Source organism: Saccopteryx bilineata, chromosome 4 (assembly GCF_036850765.1).
Source record: "Saccopteryx bilineata isolate mSacBil1 chromosome 4, mSacBil1_pri_phased_curated, whole genome shotgun sequence".
In the NCBI taxonomy this organism is placed as follows: domain Eukaryota; kingdom Metazoa; phylum Chordata; class Mammalia; order Chiroptera; family Emballonuridae; genus Saccopteryx; species Saccopteryx bilineata.
In genome coordinates, this window is record NC_089493.1 from 287509723 (window position 1) to 287527560 (window position 17838).

A 17838-nucleotide genomic window follows, 5' to 3' on the forward strand; every position below is an offset into this window, starting at 1 on the left:
TTTTAGCCAGAGTGCTGTGAGAATGGGCGGTCTCCCAAGGGAGGAGCCCCCACCCTCACACATCCCTAACTAGACACCTGAAAGAGGGAGCCCACGGCTCCACCCACAGCCAGGGGGCCCTGCAGCCAGGGAGTGGGGCTGCAAGGGCCTGGATCAAAGTCCCCACGCCCTTCTGCAACAGCTGTCCTGATGGGCCAGCCAGCTCTAATGAGCATCCGCTTCTTGAAGGAGAGAAGGGGAAGAGGCCGCATCACCTCCCTGCCACTAGTGTCTGCTGCCTCATGGAACACATCTATGAGAAGGCCAGGGGAGTGAGGGGACCTGGGCATCTAGGACTTCTGCCAGAGACAGGGATGCTCGGGTGCCAGCCTGGCCCCCGATGCACAGGGCCTGCATCTTGAGGGCCGCTTAGGCCTAGAGGGGTCCAGTCAGCACCTTCACTGGATCCGGCCCTCAGCTCACCTTCCTCTGCGAGGTCTTTGTTAATGACCAGCTTTCCGTGTCTCAGGTAATTCAGCACGGGCCCAAAATAGGTGGGATCTCTGTCGATTAAATAGGCACCTGTTTCATCCTGCAAAGAACAAAGCACCAACATGAATCCTGGACAAGAAAGCAGTCATCGCACAGCTAACCCAGGCCAGGCCACATTTAAAAGGTGTTTTAGAAGCATTTGGGTTGTGTCTAACCCACAGCCAGTTCAACATCCATGGCACCTTAGGGAACTCCTAAGTGGTGTTGCATGCCTCCTACATCTCCAACCTCCAACTCTAATTTGTCACCATTTCAGGTCTCAGCCAAGTTTAAGTTCTATTTTGTAACAAGGTACCCTTCCTTTATTCACTGTGAGGTAAGGTGACCATGTATGAAGCCTCTTTCCTCACAGCTCCAAAGACGTCTAAGAGTTGATCCTTCTTCATTTTAGAAGCCACCCCACAAGAGTGACTAACAGATTCTCCTTCATGGATAGCTCTTGAAGGCAGGGTTGACACTGACAGGTGCATTTCTGAAGGACACCAAGACATGGGCCTCTGTGGCCAGGGCCTGCCCTTCTCATTTTGGGGCTCCTCCCTGGGCAAGTGTGCAGGAATGGTTGTCAGGAACGACGGCTCAGATCAGAGGCACATGGAACAGAACCTCGTTTTCCCCACTTTCCCAGTGACCCTGACCACCAAAGGAGCCTCACCCTTTGGGCAACGGTCCTAGATTCCAAGCTGTCTACAAAACAGATCATTAGAGGGTGCTCTTCCTATACCTGGGCCAGCCCTGGTTCCACCCCCGGGACTAGGGGCCTTTCTGAGGCTGCAGCTGTGGCCAAGGCAAGTAGACATTATGGTGGGGCAGTCCCCAAACAATGACACCACCAAAGCAGACCTCATGGAGGCGGCGCGGAGTAACAGGTGTGAAGGAGTCTATGGTGAACAAGCCACACTGGCATGGCAGGGACTGGGATTCTCCTGAGGCAACGGATCCGATGCTGCCAGGACGCCACAGATGTGTTGGCTGCATACCCAATTTGGGTTGATGAATGACCCAGCCAGGCAGCTTACAGTGGGGCTAGTGGGTGGATGAAGAATCGAAGAGCTTCTCCTTCGATTCTTCCAGCTCATCCAGGCCAATGAGAACCCTGCTCCTCCCAACAGCCCCAAGGAGGTCAGAGTGCTGAGGTCTACATGATGAGGCTATGACTCCGAAAACCAAACTGAGAGTTGATGTGGCCTCCCTGTCCAGAAAGCGGCTCTCAGGGCTCACAAGAGGTCCGCAGCAGTCGAGGGCCACAAAGAACACGAGAGCAGTTTGCTGGCCACAGACCCAGGACAGCATCAGGCATCTCTGCAGGGGCGGTGGCACCATGGAAACACCTAAACCTCTTAGCTATGACATGCCCACAGGCCGCAGAGAACACGAGGAGGCAAGAGGCGTGACCACAAAGCAATACTCCATGTTAGGACCCTATTTTTCATTCATGAACATTAAATTGTGGGATTTGTGTGATAAAACCAATAGTTTTAGGGATTTCTTCTCTAAGTTCACCTTCAGAAAGTTGTTCTTAGATAAGATCAGTTAGGGCTCCAAACATGGAGACACTTGGGCCTGGGCCTTGCTGGTCTGTGTGCAGGCCTGCTCGCTCAGCCCAGAGCACCTGGGCCCTTCTCTCCTGCAGGCCCGGCACTCAGCCCATTTTCAAGCCACTGCCTGCTCCCCTCCCCCCACTGTGGACTTCTAGTCTCCCAAGGCAGTGTCCCAACCACACAGACTTCCCAAATTCATCTTGTGACTCCACCCATCCCCCATCCAAGGAAGCACTGGTCACACACTGTCCTATGGAGCCCTGACTCCCAGCCCTCTGGACCTCTGCTGTGCTCCAAGCAAGGCTAAAGGGCCCACAGACCACCTATGGGGAAAATGGTGCTTCAGATGCCTCCCTACTGGTGAAAACAGACACCACTTCCTACAATGGGGCCAACGTCTGGAAAGAGAGACGAAGCTGCAGAAACATGGACTCGAGGGGCGCTCCCCCACCCCCAGCCCCTATATGAAAGAGCAGCACCATGACATCTGCACATCACCAAGCTCAGGAATTATTCATCAGCCCTCTGCTACCTCACAGACAGTTGGCAGAAGGTCAAGTAGAAAAGATCAGAGGGGATGAGGCTCATCTCCACCGTCAGGACACCCCAGGGAGCCTCCCTGTCACAAGGCACCTGGGCCTCAGGGCCAGCCTCAGTGTGGTCAGACTCCAGACTCAAGGCTACAAAAGCCAAAACCCCTGCACTTGTAGCTGGGACCTGGCAGAAGAAGAAAAGGACATTTGAGTGCCAACGGCTAAGCAGCACGAGATAATACACAAAGGTGACACAGGCCTAATAATCTTGGAGGGACAGGGTGGGACAGAGGAGGGAAAAGCAGGAGAGCCAGCGGAACTGCAGCATACAGCAGACTGGGGGCCAGGGTAGGGACAGCAGCCTGGGCAAGGACAGAACCGAAGGGGGAGCCTGCACCGGGCATGGAGGAGCTGGCACTGGGGCTTAGCGTCAAAATCTGAGGCTTATCCGGAAAGAGGCATGGGTGAGGAGGGCTTCAAGGGACACGCTGCATGTCTCTTTCTGATCTAAGCAGCTCTGAGTCAGTTAAGCAGCACCTTGTGTGGCTCACCTTAAAAATCTATGTGACCTCACCGGTGGTGGCACAGTGGATCAAGCATCGGACTAGAACGTGGAGGGGCCAGGTTCGAGCGCAGGCTCATCTGGTTTGAGCAAGGGGTCACTCAGTCTGCTATAGCCCTCCTGTCAGGGCACACATGAGAAAGCAATCTATGAACAACTAAGGTGTCACAACGAAGAATTAATGCTTCTCATCTCTCTCCCTTCCTGTCTGTCTGTCCCTCTCTGTCCCTCTCTCTGTCTCCATCACACACACAAAAAAAATCCATGTGGATTTATACTTGAAACCTTGTTCTATTTTTTAATACAAACTGTTTTTCCAAAAACCTTGCAGACACTGCCCTGAGATGCTCGATCAAACGCACTGATTTAGAAAGCTTGGGCCAGGAGCCCCTCTAGAGCAGGGGTCGCGAGCAGATGTGGCTCTTTTGATGGCTGCATCTGGCTCACAGACAAATCTTTAATAAAAATAATAATAGCCTGACCTGTGGTGGCGCAGTGGATAAAGCGTCAACCTGGAAATGCTGAGGTCACTGGTTCGAAACCCCAGGCTTGCCTGGTCAAGGCACATATGGGAGTTGATGCTTCCTGCTCCTCCCCCTATCTCTCTCTCCTCTCTCTCCCCCCCCTCTCTCCTTTCTAAAATAAATAAATAAAAAATTTTAAATAATGTTAAAAATATAAAGCATTCTCATGTATTACAATCCATTCATTTCCTACTGCTCATGTTCATAGTTGCGGGTGGCTGGAGCCAATCACAGCTGTCCTCCAGGACAACACCAAATTTTTATTGGATAATGCCTAACATACATGGGTCGTTGTATGGCTCTCACGGAATTACATTTTAAAATATGTGGTGTTCGTGGCTCTCTCAGCCAAAAAGGTTCCCAACCCCTGCTCTAGAGAGAGAGGTGCCCGGGGCCGGGCATACACACTCACACAGAACCCTGACCGCCCAGCGTGGGGTGCACGCCACACTGCCGGAACATACCGGCTCTTGGGTCATCCTGAGCCTGCTGTCACTCCAGACACGCCTGCTGCTGGGCTGCCCTCCACAAAGACATGCACAACCTGAGCGGCACAACCTGAGCGGGCTTCTAAAGGGACCCTCCTCACGCTGTGTTTCTCCCACATGACACCACTCTGAGCTCCAGGTCTGCCCAGGCATCACCAGACCGAGGGCAGGACACTTAGCCCAGTGGTTCCCTTCATACTGGTCCTAGCAATGTGGCCCCAGCACTCGCTCCCAGGAGGGAGGCCACAAAGCCCACGTGCCAGGCTGCCTCAAGGCCCACCCCCCTGGGCCTGGACCTGGGGGTTCACAAGGGAGCCCCGAGATGTTGAGGAGCAAGCGGCCTTGATAGGCTGCACCTCCTCTCTACCGGTGACAAGCCCGCCTGTCTAGCTTTGCCACTGATGAGCAGCACATAAGGAGACTCAGAGCAGCTTCCTCCATGGGAGTCATGTCAGTGCTCTCTGGACTAATTTCTTCTGTGAACTCATTTTGATCAAATGGGCTTCATTACGAAACAGGGCCCAGATGGCAGGGTTAGAATGGGATAGGCAGCAGCATATGGGAGCTGTACTCTCAACACTGGGCTCACCAGAAGAGAGATTTCATTTTTTTCTTCTTCTTCTTTTGCAAGTGAGAGGAAGGGAGATAGACAGACTCCCACATGCACCCTGACTGGGATCTACCCAGCAACCCCCATCTGGGACTATGCTCACAACCAAACTATTTTTAGCACCTGAGGCAGAGGCTCCATGGAGCCATCCTCAGCACCCAGGGCTGATGTGTTCGAATCAATTGAGCTATGGCTGCAGGAGAGGAAGAGAGAGAGGGAGGGAGAGAAGATGAAGGGAGGAGGGGGGAGAAGCAGATGTGCACTTCTCCTGTGTGCTCTGACCAGGAATTGAACCTGGGACAGCCACATGCCAGGCTGATGCTCTACCAATGAGCCAACCAGCCATGGCCCAAAAGAGAGATTTCAACCTCTGTGATAAGTGCCAGAGCACCTACACCGTGACCCAGAAACCCCAGAGGCCCTGATCTCCAGCTGCAGCCAGATGAGAACAGAATGACTGTTACTTAGAAGCACAAGAGCAGCCTCTGTAAAAGCCACATCTCCAAGAACCTGAGCATGAGCAGCTTGCTCCAGAGTCGAGGAGCGCTGACAAGAGTGGGCCATGGACACCCTCAGACATCGCTGCTGGGTGAGCTGACCAGACCGCAACTGACACATATGCCAGGCCTCAGCCCCTCAAAACCTCATGTGGATGTGCTGTCAATGTGGAAGTAAAAATAAATTATAGAACACGAAATATAAGTCACGCCAAATGCAGACGTCTTTGGCTTACGTGTGCACGATCACAGAGAGAACCACCACAGGGATATCTGCACTAGCAACTGGGGCGTGACTGCGGCCCAGCTGTCAGCACGCTGTATTAATGTCACTCCGTCACTCCGCACGGCTGCACCAGCCCCGGAAGGAGAGCCTGATGATGAACACGTGGGGTGGCCACACTCACAGAGCCAGGACCTGACCCAGACTCAACACTGGCTTGGTGGCAAGACTCCTGGTTGTCTTCTTTCTCCCTCTTTGTTCTTTCCTTGATTTACATCACAAGCACAAGCTACTTGAAAGTGGCTAGGTTGGGTTTCTCATTGGGGGGGGGGGATAGCGAGAATTAATAAGACTGTATTCTCTTCAAATCATTTCCCATGACTGACTTTCCCCACTGTTTGCTGGATTAGCATTTGACCTACTTGGAATGTGCTGGCTTTAAAAACATATTTCTACCCAGCCTGACCAGGTGGTGGCGCAGTAGACAGACCGTTGATCTGGGACACTGAGGTCTCAGGTTTGAAAACCCCAGCTTGAGCAAGGGCTCACCAGCTTGAGTGCAGGGGAGGCTCACCAGCTTGAACATGGGATAATAGATATAACCCCATAGTCACTGGCTTGATGCCCAAGGTAGCTGGCTAGAGCAAAAGGGTCACTGGCTCTGCTGGGGCCTCCTGGTCAAGGCATGTATGAGAACGCAATCAAGAACAACTAAAGTGACATGATTATGAGTTGATGCTTCTCATTTCTCTCCCTTTCTGTGTGTCTATCTGCCCCTCCCTCTCTCTCTGAAAACAAACACACAAATGGAAAAAAAACACTTCTACTTTGGCACCTCATCCCCTAAGGCCCTCCAACCAAACCCCGCCCTGCCCCTCCCCTCCTGGAGCCCCACCCCTTCCACTCTCTGGCCCATTCTAGATAAATAAGTAAATAGATAAATAAATAAACGAACATCTACCGTAAAGGCAAAAAAAATAGAACTGCTGGACTTGGCTCTTGAATATTTAATGGCAGCCAGCATATGCCCCCCTCTAATCCAGACACTGAGGAGTGGGGGTGGCTCACTGATGCCAGGTTGGCTCAATCCCTGAATCCCACTCCCAGGGGGCCAAGGGGGTGCTGATTGAAAACATTTGCGCACAGAAAATCCTATGCTTTTGCACTTCGATTTCAATGGGGCAGGGGCTATAACCCTCATTTAGCTCTGGACACCCAGCCCTCTTAATTTCAAGTCTCCAGTGACCATGGCTTTTCTGTTGCAACAGAGTAGTGTTTGTGTCCATTTGCTAGTGTGTTTGTGGGAACCCAGATGTGATTGAGCTAAGCCGCTGGCCTCCAGAAGAAGTTTGAACCCTGCCTCTATCTGTGAGCCCAGGTCATAGGGCCATTGGGCCTGAGCAGGATGGATACCAGGACACAGAGATGAGGCCTGAGCCACCACCTGCAGCACAGTGTCTGCAGATATGTCTCAAGAGGAGACGGGCTGCCCTGGCCAGATAGCTCAGTTGGTTAGAACTTCATCCCAAAGAGCAGTTCAATATCTGGCCAGGGTACATGCAGAATTGGACTGATGTTTCTCTCTCTCTTCTCTCTTCCTTTCTCTCTAAAATTAATAAAAAGTTTTTAAAAAGAAAAACAAAAAGGAGAGAGGCAGGTGGGCAAAGTCAGGACCCCTGACCTGGGGGAAGCAGAGAAGACAACCTGACTGGGATGCACTGAGTGAGACCCACCCAGCACTCCTCTGAGCCTGCCCAGCGATGCTCTGCGATCAGTAAGGCACCAGGCCACTCACACAGCCTGAGACCAAGCCCAGCCGTAAACTTGGCCCTTAACAGAACTGAATGCACTGCCGAGATAAGGCTCTGGGGTAAACTGGAGGCCACTTGGCCCTAAGGGCTGCCGCTCGGTGACACAACCACAAGCTTGTCTTGAAAATGGCAAGGAAAAGGGCCAAGAATGTCAGGCTCTCCTACAAGATTCTAACCAGAAAATAACTGTTCACATGTCACACTCCCGCTCTGCGAGAGCACTTAATAGAGCATCTGCACTTGGTCCCTTCAGTCACTTCCAGGTGTCCACAAAAACACTAGCAAATGGACACGACCACTGCTTTGTTGCAAGAGAAAAGGGACGGGCATTAGAGACTTAAAATTGAGAGGGCTGGGTGTCCTATGTTAAATGCGAGATATAGTTTCTGTCAAATTCCTCCCGTTGAGGCCCTGGCCGGTTGGCTCAGTGGTAGAGCGTCAGCCTGGCGTGCGGGGGACCCAGGTTCGATTCCCGGCCAGGGCACATAGGAGAAGCGCCCATTTGCTTCTCCACCACCACCCCCCCTTCCTCTCTGTCTCTCTCTTCCCCTCCCGCAGCCAAGGCTCCATTGGAGCAAAGATGGCCCAGGTGCTGGGGATGGCTCCTTGGCCTCTGCCCCAGGCACTAGAGTGGCTCTGGTCGGGCAGAGCGACGCCCCATGGTGGGCGTGCCGGGTGGATCCCGGTCTGGCCCGTGCAGGAGTCTGTCTGACTGTCTCTCCCCATTTCCAGCTTCAGAAAAATACAAAAAAAAAAAAAAAAAAAATCCTCCCGTTGAAATCTAAACGCAAAAGCATAGGATTTTGTGTGCACAAATATGTGCGATCAACCTAATTAGAAACACCTCGTTTTTATTCTGAAATTATCTATCTCAAATTTGCACATAAAACCTTCACCTCTGGCCTCTCTTCTGCTTTGTTTTCTACAGTTTCTCAAATACCTGAGCAGAAGTGGTAGCTATCACTGACAACAAATGAGGAAACAGAGGCCCAGAGACCAGAGGCTTGTTCCAGGCACCAGATGCGCAGAGCGGGGCTGGGACCTCACACAGCAACCGTGCTGCACACGTGCCGGATGCGAGCGGGTTCTGACTTACTTTTCCCTACAGGAGACCCCACGGTGCCCTGTGTGCACCCAGAGAGCTGACACCCTCAGGCACCCTCGGGAGTCATGGAAAAACTAGGGATCCGCGCATAGTCGGGGCCCAGGTGATTCCGACCTTCAGCACTGCCCCTGGCCACCTCCCATGGGAACAAACTCCCTCGGACATTAGCGCCCTGACCCCCCTGCTGCCACCCCAGCCCAGACAGACACCATTCCGTGTAGCTTAGAAACAGAATTTAGGGTGACACATGACTCAAATGAGGGGCACCAGGAGCAAAGGTGGGACAGTACTGGAGATGGCTCACAGGCCCCTTCAGTTCGGCGGAACTGGACACACCTAGAGAAGGCTGGCTGAGGGGCAGGGCCGTCCTGAGCAGAAGGCTGTGGTGGACCTGCCGGCTCGTGCCCCTGCCCAGGTCACAGCTGCTATGAACACTGCCGTCACAAGGCAAGGGGACGTCCATCTGCCCAGTTTTCTCCCTCCCTAGAGACATCTCAGATACAGACCACCTGCACTTAAATCTCCTACAGATGTCACATTACTTGTCCCGGTGATGTGAGTGAGTGTAAAACCGCTGGCATTATGCCTGACCAGCAGTGGCACAGTGGACAGAGTGTCAACAGGGGCGCTGAGGTCGCTGGTTTGAAACCCGGGCTTGCCTGGTCAAGGCCCATGAGAGAAGCAACTAAGGGCTGATGCTTCCTGTTCCTCCCCCCCCCCCCAACCTCTGCCTTTCTCTCCCTCTCCTCTCCCTAAAATCAAATAAAATCTTTTTTAAAAGTGCTGGCATTAGACCTGACCTGTGGTGGCGCAGTGGATAAAGCACCGACCTGGAATGCTGAGGTTGCCAGTTCGAGACCCTGGGCTTGCCTGGTTAAGGCACATACGGGAGTTGATGCTTCCTGCTCCTCTCCCCTTCTCTCTCTCTCTCCCCCCTTCTCTAAAATGAATAAAATCTTTTTTATAAAAAGTGCTGGCATTAGAAAAACAACTAGAGATGGCAGCAGGTGAGAGCAGTGCCCCCTGGGTGGAAGCACCAGCTGGAAAAAGCAGGGCCCCTGGCTGCGGACACCCTGCGGCGGCTCTGTCAGCCCGGCAGTGAGGCCTCCTCCAGGCCAGAGTCTCCAGTCCCCTGGGCACCAGCCACAGAGCAGGAAGGCAGCACACTGCGGGCAGGACACTGGCCTGGGGTTCAGACCCGGCCCACTGCTGGCTCAGGGCCCCCGAGCCCTCCCCACCCGCTGTCTCCATGGCCACCGCCCTGCCGCCTCCCAGGCGGCCTCTGCTCTCGGCCTGCACTCAACCCTGCTGCCCCATTCGGGACAGAGTCCACCCGTCCTCCGCTCCGCTCCTGCTGGCCCATCCAGGGCAGAGTCCACCCTCCTCCGCTCGCTCTGCTCTGGGACCAAAGGGCAGGCCTGTGGCTGCTCCCAATCCCCTCCTCCCCAAGGCCTGTCTGGAGCTCAGCGCCCCTGCATCTGTTTGGAAAAACCTACCTTGTCCTATCTACTAGAAATGAGTGGCTGGCCCAGCTCATCCTTCCAGACCATCCTCAGCCACCCAAGAGCAGGACAAGATCCTGAAGCCCAGTGCTGAGGAAACCAGAACCACCGGAACAGAACTGCAGGAGAGACAGTCGGTGTGTCCCCCACTTAGATGCCGGCCAGGTGCATCGAGCCCATCCCAACACACATGACGATGACAGGTACACTCTGGAGCAGTGTTCCCTTGGCCCGAAGGGATCCCATTTCTTACAAGAAACCCCAGCGGCTGCCCAGGAAGCTGTGCCCCTCCCGCAGGGCATGGGCTCCAGAGCCCGCAGCAGGAACTGGCCCTGCTGTCTTAAGGGGCTGTCCTAAGACCAGCCAGGGGCTCTGAGTGGAGCATGAAGAGGCAGCTGGGAAGCAAGAGAGACAGGGGGACGGTGTGGTGGGGGGCGGGGGCACCATGCATTTTGGGTGACTGTGTGTGTAAGAGACAAACAACAAACTTCATGAGGGGGAGGAAAAAGCCATTCTCGGTACATTCTTTCTAAAAATAAAGTACAAAAGTCAAGACACTGAGAGCAGACTCTACCGACTGCAATAACCCGGCACCAAGCACTGGGCGGGCCAGGTGGTCCATTCATCATCTTCCTTAATGCTCACACGCCTCCATGACGTAGAGAGGGACATTAACTCCCCCCCAGCCACGCTGCCGGTTAAGCTGTGCGCAGAGTCCAAGTCAGGGAAAAGGCACCATCCCACCCAACACCCACATCCCACCGACTCCAGACTGCAGGGTTCCGAGTGCTCTGTCCTGTGAGGAGAGCTGCCCAGTTAGGGCCTGCTGAGAGCACCGGTGCTCGAGGTGGCCTGCTGGCACCCTGGTCACACAGACCCCTCCCTTGGTGCCAGGCGGTCAGCTCCTTGAGAGGACCCGAAAGCCTGCTGGCCCGTCCCCGCTGACCTGGAGAGACCCTGGAAAGGAACCGTGAGCACCTACTCGCAGGTGGAAGCAGCCACTGACAGCCTGGCCACAGGCGGGCATCTCTGTACCCCTACAACTCTACGTGCAAAAGCAGCTGCACCACGTGTTCTGACCGCTGCTCTGAACCAGGACCAGTCACTGTCCTGCCCGAGGAGAGCTGGAGGGGCGTGTGCAGTGGGCAGAAAGAGGAACTGCTGTGGCTGACACCACTTCCTCCTCCCGCCACCCCCCACTTGCTCAGATGACTGAGGGTGGGACAGCTGAGGGCCTGGGGCCCATGTCCTGAACAAAGCTCTTCTCACGCTTTCTTAGGATTTAGGACTTTCCAGCAAGTTGCCTCTTGTGCTGGCTCAGGTCAAAGGAGCCTTCAAGTTAGGCACCTTGTGAAGAGGTGACCCCAGCACTCACTGGGAGCAAGCACCGGAGGGGCTGCTCCCCGCACGCAAGGGGTCCGTCCATTCCTTCAGGTCTTGAACCACCACGATGCGTGGTCAGGGCTAAGACATAGCCAGAGCCACAGCTTCAGCACAGTGTTATCTGACAAGCCCCAGGGTCTCAGGGCACCGCTCCTGGCCTCAGACAGGCTGGCATAGTTCTCATCGGTACACAAGACACTCGCAGGACTTCAGCACGCTGGCCCTTCACCACTGATCAGTTACAGTTTCCACTCAGAATAATCCCCACTTCTCTTGCCAGGTGGCTTAAAATTTCTTCCTTCCTGTGTGATCTGCGGTGACGCAGTGGATGGAGCATCGACCTGGAATGCTGAGGTTGCCGGTTCGAAGCTCCAGGCTCGCCTGGTCAAGGCACATATGAGAAGATGCCTCCTGCTCCTCTCTCCCTTCTCTCTCTCTCTCCCTCTCTCTCTCTAAAATTAATAAAATCTTTAAAAAATATATCTTACTGGCCCTGGCCGGTTGGCTCAGTGGTAATGCGTCGGCCTGGCGTGCAGGAGTCTCGGGTTCAATTCCCGGCCAGGGCACACAGGAGAAGCGCCCATCTGCTTCTCCACCCCTCCCCCTCTCCTTCTTCTCTGTCTCTCTCTTCCCCTCCCGCAGTCAAGGCTCCACTGGAGTAAAGTTGGCCCAGGCGCTGAGGATGGCTCCATGGCCTCTGCCTCAGGCGCTAGAATGGCTCTGGTTGCAACAGAGCAACGCCCCAGATGGGCAGAGCATCGCCCCCTGGTGGGCATGCCAGGTGGATCCCAGTTGGGCACATGCGGGAGTTTGTCTGCCTGCCTCCCTGTTTCCAACTTCAGAAAAATATAAAAAAATTAAAATAAAAAAATACAAAAAAAATTAAAAATATATATATATATATTTATATATCTTACTTTCACCACCCCACCCCACCCTACCTTACCCCGTCTATAAAATTCCCTTCAGGTTCTTTTCAACCCTGAGACTCTTGCCGACAGTAAGTACAGCTGGAGTGAGCACAAAGAACTGCACGGGGCGTCAGGAGCACCGTGATGGCCCCACCCCTCAAAGGCCCGTCTGATGACACATAATCCGCAACCCCAAAGCCAGACAATGTCCCGTCAGAGGACAAAAGCAAATGGGCAACCCACAGTTTTCTCCAGGCCTTGCTTAGCTACCAGAGACCAAACCCTCTCCAATCCTACTTCGTTCGCATGTCGTATTTCCCACTGCCCTCAAACTCCTAAAGCATCTCCACACTGAAACAGGTTGATTCAGCTCTTTTTTTTTTTTTTTTTTAATTTTTTATTTATTCATTATAGAGAGGAGAGACAGAGAGAGAGAAGGGGGGAGGAGCTGGAAGCATCAACTCCCATATGTGCCTTGACCAGGCAAGCCCAGGGTTTCGAACTGGCGACCTCAGCATTTCCAGGTCGATGCTTTATCCATTGCGCCACCACAGGTCAGGCCTGATTCAGCTCTAAACAAAGTCTAACCTGTTTAACAAACAATACTTACGGGCCAGGTACCACAGAATTCAAAGAGACACATCAAGTATTTACAAAACACTTCCGGGAAGGAGTGTTACACCTTGGCCTGCCCGAGGGAGCATGGGAGAAAATATCACCCAGGACAGCTGACATGAATAACGCAGGCTCAGCCCAGATGGAGGAAAAGAGAGTTCACACCAGTGCTGTCTGTAGAGAGCTTCATGGTAGCAGTGGCTCCAGAGTTAGAGTGTGAGACAGAAGGTTAAGGGTTTCGGGGTTTGGGGGGGTGGTGGCAGTGGTCCGGGCTCAGTTCTGAGGCAGGGAATGTGAAGACTTAGGGGGAGGGGAGACCAGTCGCAGCCCAGCTCCCCACCCTCCCTAACACCCTGTTGACCTCTGAAGAAGCACTCCTCCAGAAAAATGTCCTGGAACTCCACCTCTGCCCCAGGGCTTCCCCGACCTAGCTCCCCACTAGACTGTGTACAGCCAGCCACAGGCATCGTCCTAGCGCACTCCAAACCCGCCAGGCTCCTCAAATCCAGGTCTTCTGTTTCTTGGAACTCCTCCTGCTCAAATCTCCCCACCCAACCCCTATCCAAGCACCACTCCTGTAAGCCTAGTGCTCAATAAACACCTGTCAGTCAAATGCCCAGCAGGAAATCTTCCACCAGGCCCAGCTCAGCCTCAACCCTAGCTAGGATTATCTGCCAGGTATGCATTAATTGATCTTACCTAGGAGTCAGGGTTTGAGATTTTTATGTGTGAATCAACATCCTGTTTCTTTTCCATTTTGTAATTACTAGCACCCCACTCCTCCAAACACTCCTTCCCCTCCTCCCTAATCCTCAGATTCCTCATTCAGGGTTTAATCATCTAAGTGAATTTTTAGGACATTCTTTCATGAGAACCAAGTGGAAAAAACCTGGAAAGACAAAGTATCTTAAACACCTTCTCATCTGAAGAAAAAAAATAAATCCTGACTAATGCAAATTAGCATTACTCTTCCTGGCAAATTCACACCTTACTTACTATCAACTATATGTTTCCTGAGACAGAAACTATAACTGCTACTTTACCTTCATGTTCTAAATTTCTGTTCTAGTTTAGAAAACAAATATAGTAACATGCATGGTAACTGAAGAATCAACAGAATAAATATATTCTGATAAATTCATTGCCCTCCCCCAGAGGACTCCTATTACAGTAAGGCATAATTTTTTTAAGTAATCTTGAAACAGTAAAATAAATTAATTGATGTAACTGTGCAAACTATAGTTAATTGGCTCTCCATCAACTGTTTCAGTATTGAATAACTAGCCATTGCCTGAAAACAGCCCAATGGACAAAAGCAATTTAACATCTGATTCGGTATACAGAACAGGAACTCTGGAACAGAAATGGTAGTGAATGACCGAGAAGACCCACTGTTTGAAAAGAAAAACAGTAAATATACACCCACTCTACAAAAGGAAAATCATAGCTCACAAAAGCCTATTTCTATCCTAGAGATGACTGCCATTTTCTGGGAGGTCAATTCTCATAGAGCTTAGTCAAATGAGCAATGGAAATAGCTGAGGGATGAGGGGTAGGATGGGGCGGGGAGAGGACCAGAGGGCTGGCATCTCTATCCATGATGGGTAGTTTTGCAATAATTCAAGAGTTCTCATTTCCTGATCATAGGTCATGCCACCATGAGGATGGTTTCCATCATGCTTCTCAAACTTAAAGGATATAAATTTTTCACGGAAGCCTTATACCTGGCAAATGTTGGGTTCTCAAGGAACAAAGGCAAGTGCTATCATGTAGCCCAACTTAAAAGTTCCAGGAAGAGTAAGGCTTGTGAATTCCCTAAAATAAATATAGATAATAACTATTTTTCTAAGAGAGCCTTTTCTGAGTTTCAATCCTGTACAGCTTGTACAGCTTCCAGATACTCTTTCTCAGCCACACAAGTCTTGTAATGGTCATCAACAAAATAATTTCTATTACTATCGGAAACAACAGTGTGAGCATTATATTTGATGAAAGACAAGCAGCAAACCAACCTAGGTATGTCTATCCTTTTGCAAGGGCAGTGGAAAAACTAGAATAATTATAAAGCAGACTGAAAAAGATGTCCTACCTGGCCCTTCCTTGACACCCCCAATATACCCCTTACGATGAGCAACATTCTCTTCGAAATACCATTCTATGGACAGCTCCTTCTTAGAGTGATGCATGGGGTGCGAGTCGTGGCTGAAAACGATGGAGCACCAATTCTCTAAATGCAAGTCACTGGCAAAGACAGGCCACCGTGTCAAACAACCCCCCCCCCCCAACATCAAGTCAAACGTTTGGAATGTGAAAAAAGAATGCAGGCGTTGTGATTCCAAACCCAGTAAGTACAGTGGGACAGAGAAGAGAGGTGTTCACATACTAGAGGCAAGAGAATCTAGGGAGGAAAAGAAAGAAGATCCACAGCAAAGTCCGGAATGTGGGAAACATCCTCCACCGACCAGCAGTAAGGGCTAGAAAGAGGGATGCGAGGTGGAGTGGCTGATGACCCTCGAGAGTAGTAGGTGCTAGTGCACCATCCTCTCTTCCCCCAGCCCAGGCCAGGGAGTTTAGGGGCTCTGGTCGAGCTGGTGATGAGGGGAGTGCAGGTCTCGGAGGCCGGAACGGATCCCCTCAGCATGGGGCAGGGGGTGTGCGGCGGGCCGCAGGCCAGGGCGACCCGACCCCTCCTGGGCGGCCTGCGTAGCCCTCACCTTGTCCGAGTCCAGGTCGGGGTCGGCCTGGCACAAACGATACAGGAAAGATTTCGGATCCCGACACAGCGTCTGCCGGGTGGTGAGAAAGTACGTGCCGCCGACGTTGAGCCGAACCCATTTAGACACGCTGCTGGGGCGCTGGACCAGGGCGCCGAGCCCCACGCTGCAGCGGTGGCACAAGCCGCCCCCCAACCCCGCCCCGAAACCGCCTGGGGCCGGCTGTAGAAGCTCGCAATGATTCTCCGCCATGATCCCAGCAAGCCCCGCCACAGCTCCCCTCCACCGGAAGCGTCCGGCCTTTAATACCTTCCTCCGAGATCTGTCCCGCCCACGGGTCCGCCCTAATAAAGCGCCCTCCGGAGCGTCACGCGCGGTACGCGGAAATTCAGGTCCGAAAAAGCGGGCGATCGTGCCCCCTTCCGGCCGAAGTCAGGTGCGGCGTGGTCCGGGGTGGCCGCGTGTAGGGATCGACAGGATCTTGCTGGCCTCCCCTGGCTCTGGCCGAAATTCAGGTCGCAACCAAGACGTATCCTGGCCAAGGGAAGAGCTCCGCCAGCCAGCGTCTACACTCTTCGCGCTTTCTTAATCACAAGACTACTGTGCATACGTGTAAAATTCATCTTCTGGCAAATTACAACTAAAGCAGAAATATTTGAAAAAAAAGAGAAACAGCCCTGGAATGGGTTCGCCCCGAGAGAGGGGCCCGTGCCTTGGAAAGCGTCGCGGTAAAAAAAAAAAAAAAAAGAAAAGAGAAACAGATTCATTAAATTATGATTTGAAATAAAATCATTGACCAAATAGAAAGTTTATATAATAAAGCCAGAAAAAGTTGTAAAATGTACTTTGGAGTAATTATTCACATCAGTTGATAGGGGAACTCAAAATTAGAAATTTGGCTTCAGAAATACGTAGTAGCTTTTAGTTGTAATCAATAGATTATGTAAATTATAGTAATTTCCTGTAAGGGTTCAGTCACAGAATTTACTGTAAGGGATTAAGGCACTATAGATAACCAGAAGCATAGTTCACAAACCTTAATCTTTATTTTGTCTATACAGGGAGCTGTCTTGCAGAAAGCACCCAAAGGCACAGATGGCTCCTAGAGGCGCCAGACCAGGGCTGTTCTGGAGCAACGTCAAGGCCATCAGATAGACCTGTGTCAGTGTCAGAAGAACATTCCAGGGAGACACCTCAGCAAATCTGACTCCCAACTCCCACACACTACTATGTGACTAACTTCATGGACTTTGCCCCTCGCACCATTACTAATGGCCCTTGAACCCTATAAAAACAGCACCAGGAGAGTGAGGAGGCAATTCTTTTAGACATGAGACCCCTGCCTTCTTGGATTGCTGGCAATCTGAATAAAAAACACTCCTATATCACTTAGATCCATCTCTGTGATTGACTGGCACTGATGGGCAATTCAAACCCAGGCTTATTCCAGTAACAAGTACATACAACAACCTGGCCCCGAACATGAATTCAATCCAAATAATTCTCTTAAAAACTTTTCTGATTGATTTTTATAGAGAGATAAAAGGAAAGAGGGACAGGAACATCAATCAGTTCCTGTATGTGCCCTGACCAGGGATCAAACTGGCAACCTCTTTACTTCCAGACAATTCTTTAACCAACAGAGCTATCCAGCCAAGGATATTTTGTTTTGCTTTTTTATCAATCCAAGTAATTCATATATTAATTTTAAATAACACAGACTGAATTGGAGGCCAACAATAGCCAGCAAATAACCTTATATAAGAATAAAAATACTGATCAATGTCCCCTGTTAAAGTTAATTTTCTAAATAAAATTTAAAAATTAAAAAATAAAAATACAAATCCTAATATTGCATTATTTGTTTTTTTTTTTGTTTTTTGTTTTTTTCTTTACAGAGACAGAGAGAGGGACAGACAGACAGGAGCGGAGAGATGAGAAGCATCAATCATTAGTTTTTCGTTGTGCGTTGCAACATCTTAGTTGTTCATTGATTGCTTTCTCATATGTGCCTTGACCACGGGCCTTCAGCAGACCGAGTAACCTCTTGCTTGAGCCAACAACCTTGGGCTCAAGCTGGTGAGTTTTGCTCAGACCAGATGAGCCCGTGCTCAAGCTGTCGACCTCAGGGTCTTGAACCTGGGTCTTCCACATCCCAGCCCGACACTCTATCCACTGCGCCACCGTCTGGTCTGGCCATTATTTGTTTTTTCATAAGATTTTTTTTCTTTTTTATTTGTGACAGAGATAGTCAGAGAGAGGGACAGATAGGGACAGACAGACAGGAATGG

The 17838-nt window shown here is 51.5% G+C and overlaps 1 protein-coding gene across 1 annotated transcript in view; it reads right to left on the bottom strand.

Moving 5' to 3' along the window:
* KCTD5 (potassium channel tetramerization domain containing 5) overlaps nucleotides 1-15824 on the bottom strand; it is a 35691-nt gene extending 19867 nt beyond the window's left edge. Inside the window, exons 1-2 of the mRNA XM_066275186.1 lie at nucleotides 15548-15824; nucleotides 463-571 (exon numbers count right to left, since the gene is read on the bottom strand). Coding sequence (XP_066131283.1) covers nucleotides 463-571; nucleotides 15548-15799 — 361 coding nt within the window. The 5' untranslated portion in view covers nucleotides 15800-15824. The remainder of the gene's footprint in view (nucleotides 1-462; nucleotides 572-15547) is intronic.
* Between the last annotated feature and the right edge of the window lie 2014 nt (nucleotides 15825-17838).